Here is a 23,372-nt window from a genome sequence, read left to right on the forward strand (position 1 = left end):
CAGAGCTCCTTTGAAAGGGTGAATCCCTAGATGTTTTGTCTGACTAATTCATACTATTAATAAATATTAGTGTGGTGGTGTTGCTTGCTGACTGGCCCAAACATTTACAGTGCAATGGTCTTTGTGTATGTGTGTGTTTCTTTTTAATTTTTTTAAAGAATTAATTTACTTATATTTTTTTTATAATGCCTTTGTTTTCTTTGCTGTCGTGGTCTTATGGTCACCACTGTCATGCACCTATGAGTGGCAGCCATTAGCTGTGCAGCACCCTTATTTGTTTATTGCATTTTATTTCATAAGAGTTGAGCACAGCTGATCTCTGCTGTGTTACATTTTTTTCCTTGCAGAGAAATGCTTTCTTGTAACTGCATCAGCACTTATGTGAAGAAATTTTGGCATTGACTTTCCAATAAAAAAAACTGTAATTATTATAATATTTCTTCACTTCAAGGTTTTCCATGCAAAATTTGGCTTACAGGTTCATTTCTACTGAAGAATACAATCACGCAGCATTTATACATTTGCATCACAGTTCCTGAATGTCAGAATAAACTCGGCTTTTGTTGCACATGGATAATGGAAACATGTCAAGTATATTTATCTTTCTTTCCTCCAATTTTTCCACTTTTAACTGAATTTTTTTGTCTATGCAGTGGTAACAGGGACGGCCAGTCTGATGGCAGGGCTGGTGGTGGTATGTCCAGCATGGCAGCAGCCGTCATTGGTGATCTCTTCAGGTAGATTTTAATGACAGAATGAGATGACTTATTTGGATTCTCATTGGTATTATTGTATATATGGTGAACATGGTTATAGAAAACTGTTGGATTGACATTACTGCTCCAACACAAGATAACACATTGTTACCTTCCTGATATAGTGGAGACAAGGGGCAGAATACGCAGAAAAGGACTGGGTTGGACCCCAGCATGGTGTCTGGCATGGTGGCCAACATTGTTGGTGGCCTCAGGTACTGCTAATCCACTTAATTGTTTATGGTTTATGAAGATTAATTTTCAAAATGAACAGTGATATATTTTGACAACTAATAAGAAAATTGTACATTATCAAAGATATTAGATACAGGTAGATGCATTTTATCTTTATACTGACATCACATATTCCAAACGTGCCTTTGGTTGTATGGTTGAAGGGGTCGCCCCCAGACACCAGGAGTAGAGCAGAAAGGTGTCAGCGATGATTTAGTTGCAGCAGTGACATCATCTGTTATCAAGGAAATTGTCAGGTACAGAATCTTTAGACATTTCCTCTTTTCATTAACTCATGAAATAAATGCACATAGGACTTAATAATTGGAGTATATTGCATTAAATGTGGCAAATCTTTTTTTAAAATCTTAGAAAATTTTGAAAAAGTAGATTATATTCATGTCATAAACTGGTAATATGTGAGCCATGTTAGAGGGCATTGCTATAGGTAATATTTCTGTTTCACTGTAGTCAGGACACTGAGGGGAAAATCCTTCCGTCAAGAGATGCAAATGCCAACAATCCCATCGTGACCAAAATTGCATCTCAGATTGTCCAGAAAGTCATGAGGTAAAGACTACTGGACTATTTTTAACACTTGAGTAAATGTAGCACTAATATGTGTTGTTTAAATATTAATCTACACTGAAGTCACTGAATGATAAATCCTAATCTGCATGTACCCAAGTGAAACATAACCAGATGTCTCGTGTATCAGTGCGGCTATTGTGATTTTCTTGACCATTCATCCATAGCTAAAGCATTAGTAGCTCTTAATTCCGAGTTCACACTTGTCTGAATTCTAAAGCATTAACCTAACACCTTAGTGAGGAGACAGAGGATGAGCGGGTGAAGGCAGCGCAGCGTGGGGAAGTGGACAACAGCTTCCTGGGTGGTGTCATCTCTGATGTGATTGGAGGAATGATTGGGTAGTCTCCTGCTCTCTTTGTCTTCCTCTCATGATGCAATATGTGGATCTAATACTTACTTATCTTACCTCCCATTATGATACAAACTGTGGAATTAATAACTATTTTGTCCCCCCTCATGATTACAATACTAATATATGGATGTCTTTATAAAATTTTAAAGCAATTTGTTGAGTATGATATGAATTTGTGTTATGAATGCCATGGTAAGTAATCCCTTATATGATGACACTAATACATAAATCTTTTCCCTTAATGCTGCCATTTAACTTGAGCAGGTAAATGCTATCTTTTTGTATTTGCTGCCTACTTTGCATCTGTTGTGCCTGTTGTGTTGCTTGAGTGTTTCCTTTTATTTTGCATGAATTTACAGATTTGTTGAAAGCAAGAAGACAACCTCTATTCCATTATTTTCTGTTGTAAGCATGGGATTTTACACTATTATCACAATTATTATTGTTATTATTATTATTATTATTATTTTATTATTATTATTATTATTATTATTATTATTTTTTTTTATTTATTGTTATTAGTGTGTTTTTTGTTTTAATTGTTAATTGATATTATACACAATAGCATTGCACTTCTGAACACTTATTCCTTTAATGCTCAGTATCACCTACATTTTTCCTCCATGGCTTGAAAAAAAATAAATTTGGTTTGCTTGACTGTCCCCACCACCACCAGCGGGGGAGGAGCCAGTGGAGGAGGAGGAGGAGGAGGAATACGTGACCAGATGATAGCAGGCATGGCTTCCCAGTACATAGGCAACCTGATCAGGTAAATAGTGACAGTCTTTTTTATTTATTTATTTATTTATTTATTTTATTTTTTTTTTTTTTTTCTTGCATGATCACACACTGTAAACAAAGTAGAATAAGAAAGTGTGTAGAAATGTTCAGGAAATATGCAAATGTAGTATGACCAAATTAGTGAAGTAATATTCTTTCAAATTTTCTCAAAAAAAAAGCATATACGTACGTACTTAATTGCTACTGTTATGTATCTCATTATCAGTATATTAGTACATTATGTAATTACATCAAATTATAATATATATATATAAATAGTAAACAGTAAAAATCTTCAAGGCAGGGCTATCTTCTGTCTTGTACTTATTTGTGAACTGCTGTGTTTGACCTGTTTTTCTCTCCTAGTGGTGGTAGTGGTGGAGGCCAGAAGCCGCAGCGGTCCCAGGATGATGTCCTGTCTGGCATTGCATCCAGCGTGATTGGTGGATTAGTCGGGTGAGTGTGAAGGAGTGTAGTGTACATGGTATATTTTCAAAGCAAGCTAAATTTAGTAAATGCTTTACTCTTCATCTTGTACTTATTTTGTGCAATATTTTGAAATCTATCATCTAACAACAATGATTTGGTCATGACAGTGGTGGCGGTGGTGGTGGTGAGCAGCCCAGGCATTCAGGAGGAGCTATTGCCTCAAACATAATTGGAAAGATTGTCAGGTAAGTACATAATTTTTTCCATTACTGGAATGGTGACAGTTCAATATTCAACTTACTTGTGTATTTGTTTTCAGAAACTTGAGTCATTTCAACTCATTGTAAAATGTATCAAATAGTAAAACTGTACTGCAGCACCATTTTTTACTTATTTACTTAATTTGTGTACTATACATGGGTATGGTAATTCATTCATATATGTGACTTAGGCATTCGATTACCTATGCACATGGAAGATCAACCAAAAGTCTCATTTCTCTTTTCAGGGATGTTTAATATTTTATTTATCAACTATAAGTCTCATTTGTAAGAATGGTGAAGCAATGTATTGATATAGCACTAATTCATATAAACCAGAAAATTTCTTGTGGTTTTTGTAAGTATGATATATATGTTATTATTGTAAATATTCTTGATTAGTAACTCAGAATGTGTGTACTGTTGATATTCATACAATATTGTACCATTTATTTAACTTGTGGTTTGAAGATAGTTTGTTTAAGTCAGTGGACTTCCTATTTGCAGGAGTGAATATTATCTCCCTTATTTTTCCCTACATACTGACAGCTTGAGTATTTAGATGCACATATTGATTAGATTACTAGAGAAGGTTCTCAGTGTCTGCTACCTTGCCTGGCCACAGAGCAGACTCTAACTCTGATGCATCTTCCTTACATGCTGACAAAAGTGATGGTGGTGGTGGAGCCTCAGATGACCTCGTTAGCCAAATTAATATCCATGGGTAATTTTTGCCTCTGTTCCTGGGAAATAGCCTTATGTTCACAATAGGAACTTGAAGTATGAAGGGGGGGATGTCATTCTCATAAGTGCTTTCAGTGTGCACACTTACTATAATGTACCTGCTACTGAGCTTACATATTATAATGGTATAGTATTATTATATTTGAAACTTGCAATAAGCTTCACAGAATATATTTCTTGAAATATTTCAGATACATCTTCAGGTTATACTTACAGTACTTAATTCAATTGCACTACTGCATTGATACACATTTGAAGTAGTGAGATCTTTACAGAATTAGATTAGTTTCAGAGGTTCGTTAACATTATAAGAGTAATATAAGAGCTCCAGCATAACTAAGGTGTAAACCAGCCTCTTGGAGACTTGTAATATATTGGCACGTCTGCACCAAGGCCGGGACCAGTGCCTCCTGGACCTGCAGTGCCAGGAGGACCCTCAGGTATTCCTGGAGGAATGCCTGGGGGTCAGCCTGGAGTGCAAGGGGGTCAGGGAGGCCCAGAAGCATCCCTTTACCGAAAAATTGCTGCCTCAGCTGTAGAAGCTGTAATAGGGTAAGGTCTGAGCCACAGCTCTGTCGCTGTTTACACAGAATCACAACCCGTAAATGTTTTAATTTATTTGAGAATTATTTTGTCCTCAAATTATAAACTTGCTTTTTTGTTGTTACTTTTTTTGTATTGTAGGGGAATCCCTCACCTGCACGACCCTACCTGCACCAGGTTATTCTCTTTCACCGTCCTCTATGTAGGTGTACTGAAATAATGACAACTGTCTGTAGTAGTCAAAGAACTATAAAAAGCCAGTGTATTTTGTTGGAGATGAACAAAAAGATGTTGAGAACTGATTGATCAGGTGTGCCTCTAAGCAATAACTTGCCTAATAGATATTTCTAAGTTGTAGCAAAGCTACAGGTCACTTTACAGCACATAAGAAAGTAGGCTGTCTCCTGAATCTTGTAGACCTCATTTTATAGGCTGGCTATTGCTGTTGTATGGACAATGATCTGGTATCTATTGATTTATTACTGAAATGCTATTTTTCCCAGTTTTCTTTTACAAGATTTGTATAGGAGATTCTCAATATTTTGAGTGTCATTTCCTGTAAACCATATAGATTAGAAAAGTTATCTGTAATGAACATACAGTTTTTAAGATTTGGGTCACAGTAAAAAATTGTGACAGTTTGTAATATAAAAAAAAGAGATGCAAAACATGATCTGCCTATACAGGAGCCACAAATATTGAGGGCCTCCTGTACTCTTTTCACATTGAAGGTCAAGCATGTTATTTCTGAACAAGTATTTGCTCCAAAAATATTTATAGTGAGTGTGTCAGATATATCAATATTGTACCTAAAGGTTTAATGTCCAATTTATTATACAGAATATCATAATTTTGGCTCTGTTCACTTGAAGCACCAAATATTATCACTGATGAAATCACAGTGTTATTGAGAATACTCTGCACACTATCTCTCCCTGAGCAGTTTGCTGTATGCTTCTTTCCCAGTACATTAATAAAGCAACTATTGAAAAGGAAATAAGTTTTATGGTGTTTCCTAAACAAGCACCGTAAGCTTACTGGATAAAACAGCATCATGTCAACATAGGCATGCTGAATACATAGTACAGTGCTTGACTTTATTTAAAGAAAATCAGACCAGAAAGAATACTTTGACATTGCTGAGTTGATGCTTTTCATGAATTTCCATTGCAGTACTAAATTACGAACAATCTTTGTTCTAATCAAGTGTAATTATAACTTGGTCAGAATACAAATTTCATAAAAACTGGACTGTAAAAGAATATACATATATCTATATCTATCATCCAGTTTCACATTTATAAAATGAAGTGCTTTCCTCCATATGTTACATACAACCTAATGGGTTTCAATCAGCTGTCTGCTGACCCAGCTCATCACAACTTTGCCTTGAGATATTGTTTGTTCCACTCTCTTCGTGGGTTACATTCCTCCTAAGGTTACCTTTCTCCCTGATTGAATCATTCCCTGGGCAGCAACAAGCTTGGCGAGGGAGTTGTGGGAGATGTGGTGAAGGCGACCTCCACTGATGTTCTGGCTGAGGTTATGGAGGGGGCAGTGTGAGTCATAAGCATGATGTGTTTTAAAGTGTTAGATGTGTGTGTTTGTGGCTGTACTACTATGTGCCATTCTCAGCATTGTCAATTATCTGGTAATGATTCTTGACCATTGCACATTACCAGATTTGGATCACAGTGACAATGATGCCTGGAATGCACTAGTGAATAATTAGAACTCATCTGTCATTCCAATCAGGGCTGGCAATGCTGGTTTTATGGCTCACATGGTAACCACATGCACATGTGATACATAATTATGTGTAAAGTGTGTTAGAAAGAGCAATAATACAAGCTTAGTTTGCTAAAGAAACCTTGGCAGTATTTACATGAATGTTATACATCAAATTGTAATACTACATGTCATCACAAATTAAGTTTTTAATTCAATGAGTTTTCAGTCATTTTTTTATACTCCTTTTTTTTCTCTTTTTCATAAACACCATGAAAGTGTAAGAGATACTTTCATAGACATATTGCAACATTGCAGCTGATATTTTGATAATGATCTGAAATAAATTTTATAGAAATGTGTCCGTCCTCAGTGTGGATAAATACTGAAGTGCTTTTGGGTATATATTGAAGGGAAATACTAGAGGGAAAGGAAAGGGCAGCTGCACAAAACTAGTGAATTTTTGCAGTTAATAACTGTTATTAACTTGATTCTTATATGATTGTTGAAGTTATCTTTGGGAACATTATTAAAGCACCAGTTGCAGAACTGACCAAATGAGATGTATGCACCAATACTAGGTGTGGATGGAGTGTGTGGCATGAAATAACAATTTGATCATTTAGTTTCTTCCTTTGTTCATTTGTAGAGTAGTGTATGGTTTGCACGTACATTGATATTATGAATGACAGGAATATATATTTGGCTACTGAAACAAATTTTATTTTGTATGATGATATAAAGGATATTATGTATTGTAACATTGCTTTTGAAAGATTATTGTGTTCATGTATTTCTTGTAGATTGTTGAGGAAAAGTTTTGTACACCAATCCAAGGAAGATGATAGTTCTCACCAAGACAGAGATGAAATGCTTGTTATATTATGATAGATATTTTCTCATGTATAATTTGTATTTTTTTTTTTTTTTTTTTTTTTTTTTTTTTTTTCTTATCAGTGATGTATGTGCATGTTTTTTTTTTTTTTTTTTTTTTTTTTTTTTAGTTAACTAATCATGGAACAGGAACACCATCAGTCAACATTATTGGCAGCAGAGGAATGTCGATGGTGAAGGATCTGTCAGCACAAGAAGGCCAAAGGAAGATTATTTTTCTTTTATTTTCAGCAAAACTTTTATTTTATTTCATTTTACTATTTTTCATCGACTTTTGACAGACAAGGGACATAGCATGGACTAAGGTGTCTGACTTATGACTTTTATTATACTTCATCTTATCATTCATTCATCTGCTTATCATATATGTGATTGGGTGCATTAAGCTTATATAAATCTTATTTATTTGTTAATTTGTTTTTATTTTGCTGTGATAATTCTGCATTTTAAGGAATTTTTCAAGAACACCTTAGTAGAAAGTATTTTTTTTTTTTTTTTTTTTTTTTTTCTTCTTCTTCTTCTTCCCATATGAACCTTACTAAGTTTAGATATTTGTGTGCATTTCAGGGGAGCACAGTTCACCACAAGGGAAGATGGTGAAGTGGTGGAGAACCTGACCCAGACCCAGCTGGACCCATCAAAGCACCGCATCTTCCCTGGAGGCGGTAAGTGTCTCCTCTGCTCTGATTGCTGAGTAAGGACAGAGTGCCACCATAACAACAGTGTTAAAGCTACTATGAAAATTGAAAGGTACTTGTTTGATTATGTGCCATTTACTTGACAGGATACCGTTATGTGTTTTCAGGATGTAAAAATGTTTCAATTAGTTTCTATAGGGAAATAAGGGAATAATGGTGGCCTCTGCTTTATAGTGATGTGTGATATGGTTTAGCTCACTTTGCCATGTACTACCTGCTCCTGATATGGTGGTCCTAGTAGCATAAACCTAACCAATTTTGTGTCAGTGTTCATTCTGTCTCTGATGTGATTCTTCAAAGTCTCTTTATGAGCACTTCAATACTTATCAACTACTCAGTTTTTATGTTTGTTTTTTACCAGTTTTTATTTTATTATTTTGATTGTTTAAAATATCAGAATACAACAGCTAAAAGCTCCATTAGTGGCAAATGTCAAGTCTGTTCACTACCAATCACTAATTAAAAGGAAGCATGCTACTGGAAACATACTTGTATTGTACTGGGCTTTTTCCATTTGCAAAATCTTGTTCATATAGTATTTGTTTATATGTATTTTATTGTATCTTCTCATTCAATAAAGTAAGAGTTCTTTTCATCAGGATCATGGCAACAATCTATCCTTATATCTACCTCATTTTCACTTTTTACTGCCAAATAGTCCATTACATCACTTACACTTCAGAAGCAGTGAGAAATTAGAATTAAATTAAATGTAAGTTCAATTTTTTCATTAGTATGTAATATCTCAGAGACAGAATCTAAGCATATATAGTTGCATAGCAAAAGAATAACTGCTGGAGAAAAGATAACAAGGAAATGATGGCTTAGCAGTGTATGAACTACAACAATCAAGTCATTACAAGTGTAACACAATATGTCTAATTGATTTTGTCTAGAAAGAATTTGTGGCTTTCATGTAGAAATTACTAGTCAGTTTCTGCTTTTGCTGTTCACTTCATGTAATTTCATTAAAGCTTGAATAACATGTCATGGTGGGAAGAGTTTGTGAATGTGTCACCCTCAATGTTCCCTCCCCCTCCAGGTGGTTTTTTTGGATCATTTTGGAGCCATTCTGGATCAAAGCACCGTTTGTAACTCATGTTGGTGTATTGTGTGTCATTAACTCCAATGCATGTCACATTGAGCTGGCAGTGTTGGATTCTTGTTTACTAATTGTGGATGTTCTTTTATCATAGGGCATGTCTCAGAAAAGAAATCTATGTACTTCAGCTTTTTTAGTATTTACTATTTCTCAAAGTTTTGATATGTTATAATGATGTTTGAAACACTCAATGAACTAATTTTTGTTATTAGAGTGTAAGTGAATGAATATTTACTAACTACAGTAGCCTTGTCATGTAATGTTTGGTGTATTGCACCACCTACATAACCAGAACATTATAAGCAGTAGGCACATTACTACCTGTAGTTATTGTGTATCATTCATTTGCCAATCAGACCACATGATGTTGGACTGATATGAGGGCAATGATCATTAACAGTCTTGCAGACTCACCATCCATAGCAGTGGATGATCTGTCACCAAATTCAGGAAAGTGCAGGAATGTCTTGTCAAAAATCACAAAGGATGTACTGTAGTACTAAAAGCTTGCCGTTGCCCAAATTCTGCAGTGGTTATGAATTAGTCTCCATAAACCACACTGATGGAGGCAGCTTCCGTACCTAGTAGTACTTATTCATTGTGCATGTGAAAGAACACATAGTATAAGGTGAAATTCACATGCCACTGTTAAAACAGAATATTGATATACATACTGAATTGAATTTTAAAAGCTCAACAAGATCATTATACGAAGTCCAGAGGCATTACTCATTCTCTGAAGCATTTGTATATATATATATATATATATATATATATATATATATATATATATATATATATATATATATATATATATATATATATATATATATATATATACATTTCCTTGCACTACGCGCTTCCTGTTCAGTGAGACATTACAAAATATTTCATGAACCTTTGTTCAATGGCATATGTTGCATTATTAATAATACACAAATAATTTTCATCACGTGTTTCCGGTGGACTGATCTGTGTTCTTTTCCCCTCACGCACCACGCACGCCACCACCCATCCTCGACCTCTACTAGGCTCCCTCATCTCCACCATCATGAGTAAAGGCGCCTACCATCTCCGCAACCGACTGTTCCGCGGGGGTGCCCACAAGGCGGCGCGCATCAGCCCTGCCCACGCTGTCTTTAGGGTGAGTACAAAGCTTCCCTTGTGCTTCCCGAGACTCCGATCTGAGGAAAGTTTAAAGTTTATATTCTTGATTTGTAATATAATGACGGTGGGGGAGCGCGGTGGGTGGGTCCAAGGAAGTTTGGTTTCTGCACGTGTTAGTTAGCATGCTCGGAGTGAAAGAAGAAAAATGTCCTGCGGTTATTTATTTATTTATTTTTTTCGTGGAGTATTGATAATTTAAGTGCGATGTTCTGTGTAGTATTATCAAAAGTTTATTTGTTTTAATTGATGCGTTTGTGGAGGTAAAGCTAGCCTAGTTTTCTTTTGAGAGAGAGAGAGAGAGAGAGAGACGGAAAGCTCTCTCTCTCTCTCTCTCTCTCTCTCTCTCTCTCTGAGTGGATATTCTTCATACTCAGTCAGAGAGAGAGAGCATCGAGACAAAGCTCTCTCTCTCTCTCTCTCTCTCTCTCTCTCTCTCTCTCTCTCTCTCTCTCTCTTAGAGTGGATATTCTGCATACTGGGTTGGAGAGAGAGAGAGAGAGAGAGAGAGAGCATTCAGAGAAAAACAGCTTCTCCCTTAGAGCTGATGATAAGCGTAAAGGGCAAAGGGAAAGAACACACACACACCTAGTTTTTTGCTGATAATTGTATGCCCGAATTCAAGAGAGAAGTAATGAAGAACAGCAAGGAGGGACTCAAGTTGTATTAAGACTCTTCCGGGTCGAGGTATTAATGAGGAGGGAAGGAGGGAGGAGGATTTCATGACCTTGAGACTCCAGCCTTCCATTGTTATTCTACTCTAACCCACCACCTATTCATCTCCACTCCCCTTCCTCTCTCTCTCTCTCTCTCTCTCTCTCTCTCTCTCTCTCTCTCTCTCTCTCTCTGTGTGTGTGTGTGTGTGTTCTTTTGTCATCTTCGTTTCCCATCTCATCCTCCTCTTCTTCCCATGTTCTTTCCATAATACTTTTTGTGCCTGTCCTTCGTCATCTCTTCCCTTGTCTCCCCCTTACCTTGTCTCCTCCAAGTATTTTTTGTCTAGTATTCATGACAGGATGTTGGTCTCTTTGTTCAGTGCCTTGAAATGAGAGGTTTTCCCGTGCTGAAGGAATACATACTAGCATACGGGAGAAGTTGATTCTACTTCCTTTGTTTATAGTTGTGTGTGTGTGTTTGGTATTTTGTTATTGGTTTTAAAGAAAGGACTCATTTACAGTCAATTCTCTCTCTCTCTCTCTCTCTCTCTCTCTCTCTCTCTCTCTCTCTCTCTCTCTCTCTCTCTCTCTCTCTCTCTCTTTACACATGGATATTGAAAAGGGAATACGAAATATGCTACAGTACAACGCAGTGCAAAGATCCATCGTATTATTTCCACTTGGCAGAAGTTGTGTTGAAGCAAAATAACAAACAGCGTTGCTCTCAGATGACGGGTTTCCAAGCAACACTGCACAAAAGTAATCTCTTCGCCAGACACGCGTTGCGTGTAGAAACTGCAGTCTCTCACACGTTTTTTGATGCTAAGAATATATCTTTATTTTCCTTTTTTTTTTTTCAAACAGTTGGCTATTTCACATTGATTATTGTTGGTTTTATTTGTGAGGTGTTATTGTTGTGGGAACGTAGAGATAGACAGACAGACACACAGAGAGATTGACTGACATATGTAGCGTTATTAGTATTGTTAGTTGTGGTGTATCTCGTCTGAGGTCACGTATTGTTTTTTTTTTTTTTTATCTTAGCTTATTCAAGTAGAAATGTGAGTTGGGAAAAAATTTATACAAAAAAATCTCTCGACGACTTGATATGTACAAAAAAGATATGACATTTTCAATAAGCAGAAGCTACAACAGTCGAAATATAAAAGGTTATACCCGGTGATATTATTCTTAAGGCGTTCTAAAGTAAGTGCATTGAATTCTCATTTTGTGTGTGATGTCACTGAGTGTGATTCCTTTCAGCGTGAATACCGACACGTCCGGCGTTTGTTTGTCACTTTCTCCAATCATTTTACATCAATCTGGCGTGACCTAGGCGCCTCACGCACGTTTATTCATATGGTCACAGCTGATGCATTGTAATGGTGTTTACTCTGGTGTTTTAGCAGTGACATCATCCTCTCTTCGTTTTGACCTTCAGCATTCCACGTGCTAAAGATTTGAAGGCCTTTGCTTGTTCCTTCTCCCTCTTAATCATCTCTTGTACTATTTGACTCTAAACTTAAGCCAGGGAGTAGATTGAGGTGGTGACTTCAGTACAAAGACGCATTTTTACCATGAGTTTTAGGTACGATTTGATGATTTTATTTACATTAGGAAGGGTCTATGGAGGTTATAAGATTAATAACCAGTCTGCTATTTTAATCCCCACACAAGTTTCTGAAGTTGTATACAGTCATCAGATAGTAAGCAGAATAAATATAAAAACGCGGCATGGTACTGAAGAGGTTAAGTCAAATCATATCCAGTTCAACACAGGCTTAGACTTAAAAGTCTACGGATTTTAAGGTCTTCAGGTAGCCTCATATCGTCATAAACGATTGCACAGTACATGGAAGCCTCCCAAGTGATTTGCGAAGGGTGAAGCCGTACACCACACTGGTTTAGGCCTCGCGTGTCAGAGTTGAAGGTCTATGTGGGCGTCGTGACATCATAACTTCTGAGTAAAATCATGAAGCGCCGAGGCACCAGGATTACTCGTGACGTCAGATTTGTGCGTCGCCCAATGAGGGGCAGCTCTCTGTCTACGTCACAACACTGGCAGGATGTGACTGGCCAATGTCTGAGCGTTGCGTCACGGAGGAGTCAGCCAGTGAGAGACAGACTGAGGAATCCATCCTTGATACCCTGCCCGCCTCTCGCCCCTCGTGCCTCACCCCTCGCGACTCAGTTCCTCCACAACTACTGCGTCTTCACCAGGAATAAACTGCGGAAACCGAACACCAGAGACGCCTCGTTAATAAGCTAAGTGCCTCGTGTTTTTTTTTACCCCGCGTGTGAAGGCAACGCCCTAATAGTGAGTGCATCGCGTCTCCTGTCTAAACCAGCGCCAGTAATTTACTCCTCTGTATACAAGTAGCAGGCATTAAAATTTTAAGATCAACAGCAAGTGGGAGCCAAAAAAAAAAAGGCAAATCCAGAAGCAGGTCCCTATTGCCATAACTGGACTTGCGAGACCTTGAAAGCCAAACCAGGAGAAACGTAAACATAAAAAAAGACAAAAATGGACGAAGAGGAGACCCAGTATAACGAGGAAGAACAGGAGGAGAATGAGGGAAATGAAGAAGAAGAAGGAGAAGAAGAAGGGGAGGTAGATGACACATTTGAATGTTTCGATAACCCCATGGGAGAGGAAGCCATTGAGAAGACACTCTACGATGATGAGGGAAACGAGGTGTCCTTCGTGTTCGACAAGTTGTATATGGTGAGTACTGAGAGAGAGGTGAAGGGGTGAGGGAGTGCCTTACATAACCCAGGTAGCATGACAAGGTACGACCAGGGGGTGATTTAGTACGGTGGGTGAGGGAAGGGTACAAAAGTTATAGCCGGGCTGACCACCGTGTCGGAAAAGAAATAAATAGAAAAAATAAAATAAAGTAGGGAAGGCTGAAAGGAGGAGTGGGAAAGTGTAACAAAAGTGGGAGGAATAAGAAAGAAGGGAGTGAAGGAATGTGAAAGGAAGGGAAGGAGGAAGGGTGGTATGGTGAGGTGGTGAGAAAGGAAGGGATCGATCGTCAAAGGTAAGGGATACGACGAGAGAGAGAGAGAGAGAGAGAGAGAGAGAGAACGCCTTCACGCCCTAAGCCTTATGAGATACCCGCACCCAAGTGCGAAACCATTATCGTGTGTATGCTGTCATGTTGTGTGGAGAGAGAGAGAGAGAGAGAGAGAGAGAGAGAGAGAGAGAGAGAGAGTGTTAAAATGCTGCATAAACGGCAAATAGAAATAGAATGAAGTGAAAACGTGACAGGTCTTAACACACACACACACACACACACACACACACACACACACACACACACACACACACACACACACACACACACACACATTAGAACAGAATATCAAGCACAGGCGACAGTGAGTGGGTGGGAGAGGGAAAGAGGAAGGTAGGATTATGTTTAGTGCGCATAACTGTGGGAGTGAGAGTTTAAGGGGGGGAGGAAGAGAGGGAGAGGGGAGGGAAACACTGAGCCTAACGAGAGAGAGTGAGCGTGTTTGTGGTCATTGCTTCGATCTCGTGACCTTGACTTCCGCCGTGTGAAGGAAAAGGAAAACTTCAGAAGCGGCGCCGACTTGCCTCTACAACCTTGCGATGCGGGAGAAAGTTTCCTTTGTCTTATTCATTCGTTTCTCTCTCGGATTTTGGTTCTGCGTGTCTCTAAAGTACGCTGGAGACACACACACACACACACACACACACACACACACACACACACACACACACACACACACACACTTCACTGGTGTCACGTAAACTAATCAATAGGTATAAGGTACAAAGAACACGCACCCTTATTACCTTTGCCTTCTTACCTGCAGTAGTGGATGTATTCTTGCCGCGTGTCTTGCTTCTCATCTACATTGCGAATTTGGGATAATAGAAATAGCAATACCGCTTGACCTCTTCAGTACTGGGACGCATTTTTACCATGAGTTTTGGGTATGATTAGACGATTTCATTGACATTAGCAAGGGTCTATGGAGGTCAGAAGATAATGGCCAGAATCTTCACTATTTTAATCCCCCTTACAAGTTGCTGAAGCTGTATAAAATTACTATATAGTATAGCAGAATGAATATAAAAACGTGTCATGGTATCTGTGTGTTTGTTATGGCGTGTATTGTTCTGGTATGTGCTTCCTTTCGTGTTTCATTGGTTCATGGGATTTTAGAACCAGCCAGAAATTGTCTCTGCGATTTTACATGTGTTGATGCTATGAATGATGAAATAAGTGAATATCCTTCTTTCATAATATTCTCCCTCTAACAGTAAATCTATTAAAAAGAAGCTGGATTGATCTAATGAGGCTAAGAAAAAACAGATGAAACAAGTAAAGATGACGAATAAATAAGGGAAACAGAAACACACAATGGAGAGAATAGGAAAAAAAAAGAAAATCTGGTACCAAGCCATCGTTTGTTTGGAGACAAGCTGGGGCGAGAGGCCAGGCAGACATGACCCACACGGAAGCTAATAAAGATGTGACCGTGAACTAGGGGACCAGGACACAGATGAAGAGGTCGGCTGATGGAGGCGGGAAACAAACACCAAAGAGAAAAGGGTAAGCGTACCACTGAGGGGAAACTGAGCGAACGAGGGGAAGCAAGGTGACCCATGAGACTACCCACTCCGCCCCTATACCCAAAACTCCTCCCTCATAACCTGATTGGACAGAGTAGCACAGATCGCCACGCCTTTGGGCCGGTCACTGTACGTGGATTGTATTACTGAATATACAGAATAGGAAATGTATAGGAATTTCGACCTTTAAAGAAAAATATCGAGTAGGGTGTATTTGGTGATAAACCAGATCAGTTAGGTAGTAGTAGATTGCAGAGGCATAGAGGGTGTCCAGCGACTCCAGACTGTGAGAGGAGACTGAAGCGAGATGGACAAGCACGTTCTGGTACTCGTAAGTGGAGCTTGTTGTGTGATGCTGTGTCAGTAATTGTTATCTCGTGCAGGTGAGCAGAAGGAATAGTTTGTTGGGTGTTTAGTGTTGTTAGGATGATTAGATTATAGAATTTCGTCTTTTTCTCTATTCATGGGTGAAATTTCTTGACTTGAATGATAAGTATTGAATTACTTTGACATGAAATACTGGTACTATAGTGAATTGATTTTTGTTGGAAGGTTATGTGTGAGTAGGTGTAGGTGAGCAGTATTATAGTATTTGATTTTTATTTAAGTAAGAGTAGGAAATGTGACAGTTGTAGTCTTGTGGCCATTACCTCAATGATGAAATTTAAACAAGCGTGAAATTGATGCTTATCAATTGCGAGGATCATAATTGTCATGCTTGCAACTTTGTACACTTGTTTAACTTTTATTATTGAAGTAATGGCCACGATGGATTATGTTATGCAATGCTGGATTTTCTTCATTCACTTCAATTCAATCAACAGTAATAATACCCGGTTGTGTTTACCTTCACTAACTCGCAAATAAGTTCCCAACACATCTCAGTCTCTAACAACCTGAACCTAGACAGTTTAATTAAGTTACAGTCTCTTTTCGACCTTCATAACTTTACTCCCAGAATTACTACCTATTGTACTTCCCTCTGGCGGACACTATAGAAAAAAGAAACTGGACTTACAACTTCCTAACCTTGAAACAGAAGGAAGAGTCGTGTGCTCCAACATTACATAACTGCCTCGGGTGTCTGGGTCCGGACTGAGCCTCGTTTGGAATCCCGAGCGGAACTGGAGTGGTGGTGTTGAGTAACTGGCCAATTATGATAATGAAGTAACGCCCCTTTTCTTCCCATTTGACCTTTATTTCTACCCAGCTATTCACACTCCCTCTCGGTAATGAAGCAATGTCCTTTTTAATTTTTTATTGGTACTTATTTTTGTTTAGCATTCGTACCATCCTTCGATAATTAAATCCCTCTCTTTTTTTAATTTGTTGGTTGACTTTTATTATTATCTAAACAGTGACATCCTCCCTCCTAAGCCTCAATGACTAATATTATAATTGACAGTGACAGTTATGGCATGTCAACTTCATTTCACTAACCGTAGACGATATTACTGATCAATAAGTAAAGCTCATGGGCTAAAAGATAGGACTTATTTAATCACTCTGTTTGCTGTCATTATACTCGAAATGCGCACCAGACTAGCTATTTATCAAGAGTGAGACAAACTATATTCCAGTCAGAGTATTAACGTGCTTTGTCATATATTTCTCCCGGCTCTCCTTTACTCACCTTGCATGTATAGTCACAATGGAGGCTCTTTGAACAAGCACTGAGCACACCTGCGTGAGTAATTCAGTGACAGACGAGCGTTATGAATGGAAGCGTGAGTCAGGTGTTGTGATGTCACCTGTTTTATCGCTTACTCCTCCTTCCCCTCTCGTTCCTCTCCGTTCCTGTGCTTCTTTCTTCTCTTTGCTCCCTCTTGTACTAACCTCACTCTCCCTTCCTTCACCGATTCTTTCTGTCTCTCTTATCTTGCTCCTTCCTGTCTTCCTTTTCACTCTCCTTCCTTTTTCCTTGTCCTCTTCGTTCCATCCCCTTCCATTCTCTCCCTCCCTCCTTACCTCATATCCCCAACCTTTCTCTGATTGGCTATCGTCTTTCCCTGCCATTTTTCTTCTTCTCTCTTTCATTTCTTGTTATCGCGTCTTCTTTCCTGACAACTCTCTTTATCAGTTTCCATCGTTTTCACTCGTTTCTCGTTTCTTTTACTATTTATCCTTCTTCCTTTCCTCTCCCAAGGTTTCGTGATTTATTTTTGTTTTTCCGTGTCTTCCTTCTTCTCCTATTTTGTTTTTTCTTCTTTGTGTATGTATCTAGTTTTCGCTTTATCCTTTCTAAATTTCTTACTTATCCTACAATCCTTTGTTTTTATTTTTCCTCGGCCTTCTCTTATATTTTTGGTCCTTTTATCCCTTAACTTTTTTTTCTGGCAAACTCACACTTTTTGTTTTTCCTTTAACCCTTTACTTTCTATTTTCCTCGACCTTCTCTCCTCCATTTTTCATCTTTCCATGCCTCTCAAACGTCTTACTTATCTTCCTTCCCTTACCTTCTGTGCTTGGCAACCTTCTGCTTATTTTTGTATTCCTTTCTTTTCACAATCTCTTTCTTCCAATCCTATTTTTTCCACGATCTTTTCAGAATTTCTCCTCCATTCATATCAATGTTATTTTCCACTCCCTTTTTATATCCCTAACCTATTTTACTTGACCTTCTCTACTTCTATCTTCAATTCACATTTCCTTCACATTCCAGCCCCTTTCAACCCTCTCCCTCCATCACACGTCCCTGCACTCCACTTCTCAATCACAGGGACTCGCAATGAAGCAATCACACACCACTATCAAGAGGAAGTGCAGATTAGAGATCGGGTTCAGAGGTGATGTAATGAGGCATGAGTGACGCGCGTAATGAGACCGTGTTGTTTAAGGGACGAGACCGCGTTGTGGGAGGGTAAACAGTAAGATTAATAGGAGTCTATAGGCGGGTTGATATTGTATAGCTGGGTATAGGTGGGTCAGTGTGTCACCTTTCTATGACCCGAAGGTATGTTTTTGGGGTTGATATGTTAGTGTGTTTAAGATCCGTGGTATTAGTAGTGTGTGTGTGTGGAAATGGTTATAGTTTGGTGTTGAGGTATATAAGGGATGACTGCAGTTATTTGTTATGGCTATTCTTAAGTACCAAAGAGACTGGCAATTAGTTATCAAAAAATATGGTAAGAGCTAATACTGACTTCTAAAAGAAATGATATATCAGACTACAGTTTTGTTAACCACTTCAGTTCCCAGTCACAGTAAGGTGAAAGTAGGAAGAGGCAAGATTTCCAAAGTATGTTCAAGTTTACCCGCTTTACGTGTATTTAAGATCTTATATTTTTCCTTGTGACTTACATACTTAAATAGATAGCTGCTTGTTATATAAGATTGAAAAGGCTTTATACGATCGAATACTTTTAAAGGATTAAATACTTTTTATAGGATTGAATAACTTTTTGTCGGATTTAGTCTGTTCTTATGACATTTTGTAAGTTTCTGTGTGATTAAGCAGCGCTTTGTGGGATTCAACCACTTTCATACCACTCAATCGCTTTTTATGTATCACACCAAGTCACTTTTATAGATGAAGTATTTTCTTGTAACACAGGATGGAGTGGGTTTTTTTTTTTTTTTTTTTTTTTTTTTTGCAACTAGAAAGGTTGCTGTAACAAAGAGAATTAAATAGCTTATCGACCGTCAACATCTTTTAAAAGGGCAGAACACGAGAAAGTCAAAACATAAAAGAGTCACGTTAATTTCTTCATTTCATCATAACCAACCTCGTCGTCCTTCCTGTCAGCGTCACGTCTTACAGTCACATTCTCTTCCTGTGCCATTATCACCAGCTATCATCATCAGTTTCTCTCTTACTGCTCCTCCGCCCACTCATGCTACCTTCCCAGTGGCAATGTTTCCCTCCCGCCCTCCATCCGACCAACAACACCACCTCGTCAATGCTCTGTAGAATCTTCCCATCACTCCTTCAACGCTCGATGTTTACTTACAATGTCACTTGTCGCTGCTGGCTGTGGGGGGCGGTAGAAATTTAATATCGAGTTTAATATGGATGATTCGTGTCAGTGTGGATTAGATTATATGCATGATGTTTAGATTTTGAGTTCGTGGGTGGTGATGGTAGTGAATAAAATGAGATGGTAAGAGTAATAAAAGGGAAATGCCAAGAACTTGAAGTATAAGTCACGTATTTTCTTAGCTTCAGGGAACTAAATGCTACATGAAGGCTACGCTCTCTCTCTCTCTCTCTCTCTCTCTCTCTCTCTCTCTCTCTCTCTCTCTCTCTCTCTCTCTCTCTCTCAGTGAGAAATGGTCAGCTTTTTGGCGTGGTACATGAAACTCGTATTAAATCTCTCTCTCTCTCTCTCTCTCTCTCTCTCTCTCTCTCTCTCTCTCTCTCTCTCTCTCTCTCTCTCTCTCTCTCTCTCTCTCTCTCTCTCTGAAGAAACAATCAGCACTTGAAAAAGAGAAAGAGAACAAAGAAGAGGAGGAGGAGGAGGAGGAGAAGGAAGGATCGACAAGAGGAAGAGGAGGAGGAAAAGAGAAACTGAAGGCAAAAAAAGAAAACAGTTGAAGGTGGGGAGGGGGAGAATGAGGGTTACCGACCACCACCACCACCACCACCACCACCAAGGTCATTAGAAGCAAGAGACCATAACATGACGGCACCAGTTTCTGCGCAGCGTCGGTTGCCCTGTTGTAGGAGACCGTGTGTCTGGCGCCGGGCCTGGATACCTAGCTGCAGCGGCGGTGTCACGTAAACTGGAGCCTTAGTTATGCTTTTGGCCTTACTGTCTTGGCCTAAAGGATGAGAAAGATGAGAAGAAAAAGGAGGATAGAATAAGAAAGAGGAGAAGGAGGAGGAGGACGTTCTTCATGTTGGGAAAAGAGAGGAGAGGAAAGGGAAAGGAACGACTGGAGGAGGTGAAAGAGGATGGAGAGGGAAAGAGGACAAGGAAAGGTTAGATTAAATTGAGTTACTCGTAAGATAAGAGCATGTAGAAGATTTCATGGTGTGTGTGTGTGTGTGTGTGTGTGTGTGTGTGTGTGTGTGTGTGTGTGTGTGTGTGTGTTCAAGATTATACGAAGTAAATGAAATCCTATCTCTGTACCGAATTATCAAGATTTACACACACACACACACACACACACACACACACACACACACACACACACACACACACACACACACACACACACACACATGCCGCTTGTGTGTGAGGCGAAACGGATCAGAGGAGTAGGTAAAGGAAGTCGACGGATCATTACATAGGGACAAGAGAGGGAGGAGAACCATTGGCAAGTGGAATTAGGGAATAAAGAAGAGAGGAGAAGGAGGTAGAGACAGTGAGAGAGGGAGTGAGGCGGATGTTGACGGTAATTATTGGTTAAGAGTTCTGGAGACAAGGGATGAGGGCTGGACGGGAATGGGAGAGAAATAGGGGGATGGGGAAGTGGGGAATGGGGTGGTTCGGGGCTTAGACATACAAAGGTAGGGACATGGGGGGGATGTGAGTAAGGAAGGAGGGGAGGGGAGGAGGATGGTACGGAGTGGGGTTAGAAGTGCGTGAATGGTGAGTCATGTTAAGGTAAAAGGTCATGAGAGAGAGAGAGAGAGAGAGAGAGAGAGAGAGAGAGAGAGAGAGAGAGAGAGAGAGACTTGATAAACTGAATGAACTTGAAGCGCCAAGCCAAAAATGAAATACAACACACACACACACACACACACACACACACACACACACACACACACACACACACACACACACACACACACACACACACACACACACACACAGAGAGAGAGAGAGAGAGAGAGAGAGCAATAACAGCATCACGTGTCTTACCTGTCCACTTACCTTGAAAATCTTACTCGTGGCGGTCACTCGTGCGCTCAATCCATTAAGAAACACCAGCAAGAAACAGAAGGTAAAACAATTAGAGAAAATACAGGGAAAAATGTCAAGGTTACGGACGATTTTTTCACCAAGAATACACAAAAAAAAAATTTTCAGTAGTAGGGATTTGAAGGAACCTGTGTCGTTCTATTTGTTGGAAGGCCTTTTGTTTATTCTGTTTCTCTGGGACGTGTTCATTTTTGTATCTCATTCCTTTGTATTCTTTTTATATTTACCTGAAGCTTTTGTTCTTTTTTTTATTACGCGTTTGTTTTTTTCTTTTTTGTTCTTTTCGTAGTCTTGTCATTTTTGTTCTGATTGTTATTATTTTTATCATTATTACTATTATTATTATTCTGTCATATAGAATGTTTATGTCAATCAATGAAATGTTATTGTTTACTCTTCAAAGCTTTATTTATAAGTTAAGGCTGAATATTGTTATCTACGCCCCGTTATGAACACAGAAGATTATTTAGTGTTCGCACAATGTGTCTCTTGGTCTGGATCTGGAAAAAAAAAAGACTTGTGTTTCTAGATTTTTTTTTTTATCTAAAGTACTAAATTTTAAATCATGAAAAATAGAAGACAGTTTAACTCGGTCAGTAATATGTGGCTGTTTAAAACCGAGAAATAGTTGAAGTTAAGGTGATAATGCATTTTCTCTCTCTCTCTCTCTCTCTCTCTCTCTCTCTCTCTCTCTCTCTCTCTCTCTCTCTCTCTCTCTCTCTCTCTCTCTCTCTCTCTCTCCCAACTTTTCGATCACGTTTGAAAGACGAAAGCTGAGTCACGTTTTAAAAATATTATATAGGTCAGTTTCACCGCTTCTCTCGTGGTTTTATTTAATAGTGAAATATTTGAATGCATTTGTGTGTGCGTGCGCGCGCGTGCGATTACTACACCTGACATCCGCTGAAGGTTAAGTTGAGGCGTGAAAAATAGAAAGTTAAACAGAGAGAGAGAGAGAGAGAGATTTTCCGGTACTTGTATTGCGTTCTGGACGAGGACAAATTTATTTTTCTTCGAAGCTTCATGAATTCCACTTATAAATACATCCATTCGTCTCTCTCTCTCTCTCTCTCTCTCTCTCTCTCTCTCTCTCTCTCTCTCTCTCTCTCTCTCTCTCATAAGCTTGATGTAGATTTCTCACGTTGGATAAATGAACGTTTTACTGGATGACGTTGAGCTAATGGCGATGAGAGCGAGGATAGCGACGGAGGCAGAGGCAGGTCATTGATGGCGTGAGTCGATGTCTTGAAGTTAATAGCAGTGATGAAAGCATAGACTGAAATGTGCTTGATAACAGGGAACTGATAGATAATACTGGAGATAGAGCGACGGAGGTAATGACAGGGTACTGGAGATAGCGATACTGACGACGGTAATGGCAGGGTGCTGTGTACTGGTGAAGGACGTGTGATGCGGGGCTGAGCGAGATGGCAGGACAACACAAGACATGCCTGCAACTCCGCCTGATCCTGTTTTTCCATCCTCGTGTGACTTGCACTATTTCAAGACGTGTATTGAGACACATCCTGAACTAAATTAAACAACTCGATCGAGCAGTTTTCCCACTCAGTCATTTTGCTGTTTGAATTTTTTTTTTTTTGTTTTTTTAAGGGGGAGGGGGGGGAAGAAGTGGTGCGTCGTACAGGGATTGGCTGAGGCGGCGAACGATGGGACGGCGAGGTGTGGTGAAGCAGTGTTTCGGACGGCGTGAAACAGGAACAATCGGGGAGCAGCGGTGGGGTGGGTTGGGGGGTGGTAGTTCTGGTGTAGTGTGGATTATATAGTTGAAGTAAGAGACGATGGTTGGTGATTAAATAGTTGTTTGAGGACCAACTGTAACAATAACCAGTCTGCCTTTGTGTGTTGACTAGCGCGCATGACGTGTTGATTATTAAGTGGACGTATCAAGGATTTTCATTTTATCTTTTAGATTTACTTTTTTTTCTGGGTGGTGCGTTAAAGATGACAC

General features: G+C 39.1%; 1 protein-coding gene across 1 annotated transcript in view; it reads left to right on the forward strand.

Moving 5' to 3' along the window:
* Positions 1-23,372, forward strand: part of LOC123512936 — a gene marked incomplete in the record, with an annotated part of 70,027 nt that overhangs the window by 14,840 nt on the left and 31,815 nt on the right. The window contains 14 exon segments of the mRNA XM_045269634.1: positions 654-737; positions 881-970; positions 1,154-1,246; positions 1,461-1,559; positions 1,817-1,918; positions 2,609-2,701; positions 3,079-3,168; positions 3,309-3,386; positions 4,072-4,125; positions 4,539-4,697; positions 6,164-6,247; positions 7,878-7,975; positions 9,051-9,095; positions 10,142-10,254. Coding sequence (XP_045125569.1) covers positions 654-737; positions 881-970; positions 1,154-1,246; positions 1,461-1,559; positions 1,817-1,918; positions 2,609-2,701; positions 3,079-3,168; positions 3,309-3,386; positions 4,072-4,125; positions 4,539-4,697; positions 6,164-6,247; positions 7,878-7,975; positions 9,051-9,095; positions 10,142-10,254 — 1,282 coding nt within the window.

The sequence above is a fragment of the Portunus trituberculatus genome, chromosome 35 (genome assembly GCF_017591435.1).
Source record: "Portunus trituberculatus isolate SZX2019 chromosome 35, ASM1759143v1, whole genome shotgun sequence".
Lineage (NCBI taxonomy): Eukaryota > Metazoa > Arthropoda > Malacostraca > Decapoda > Portunidae > Portunus > Portunus trituberculatus.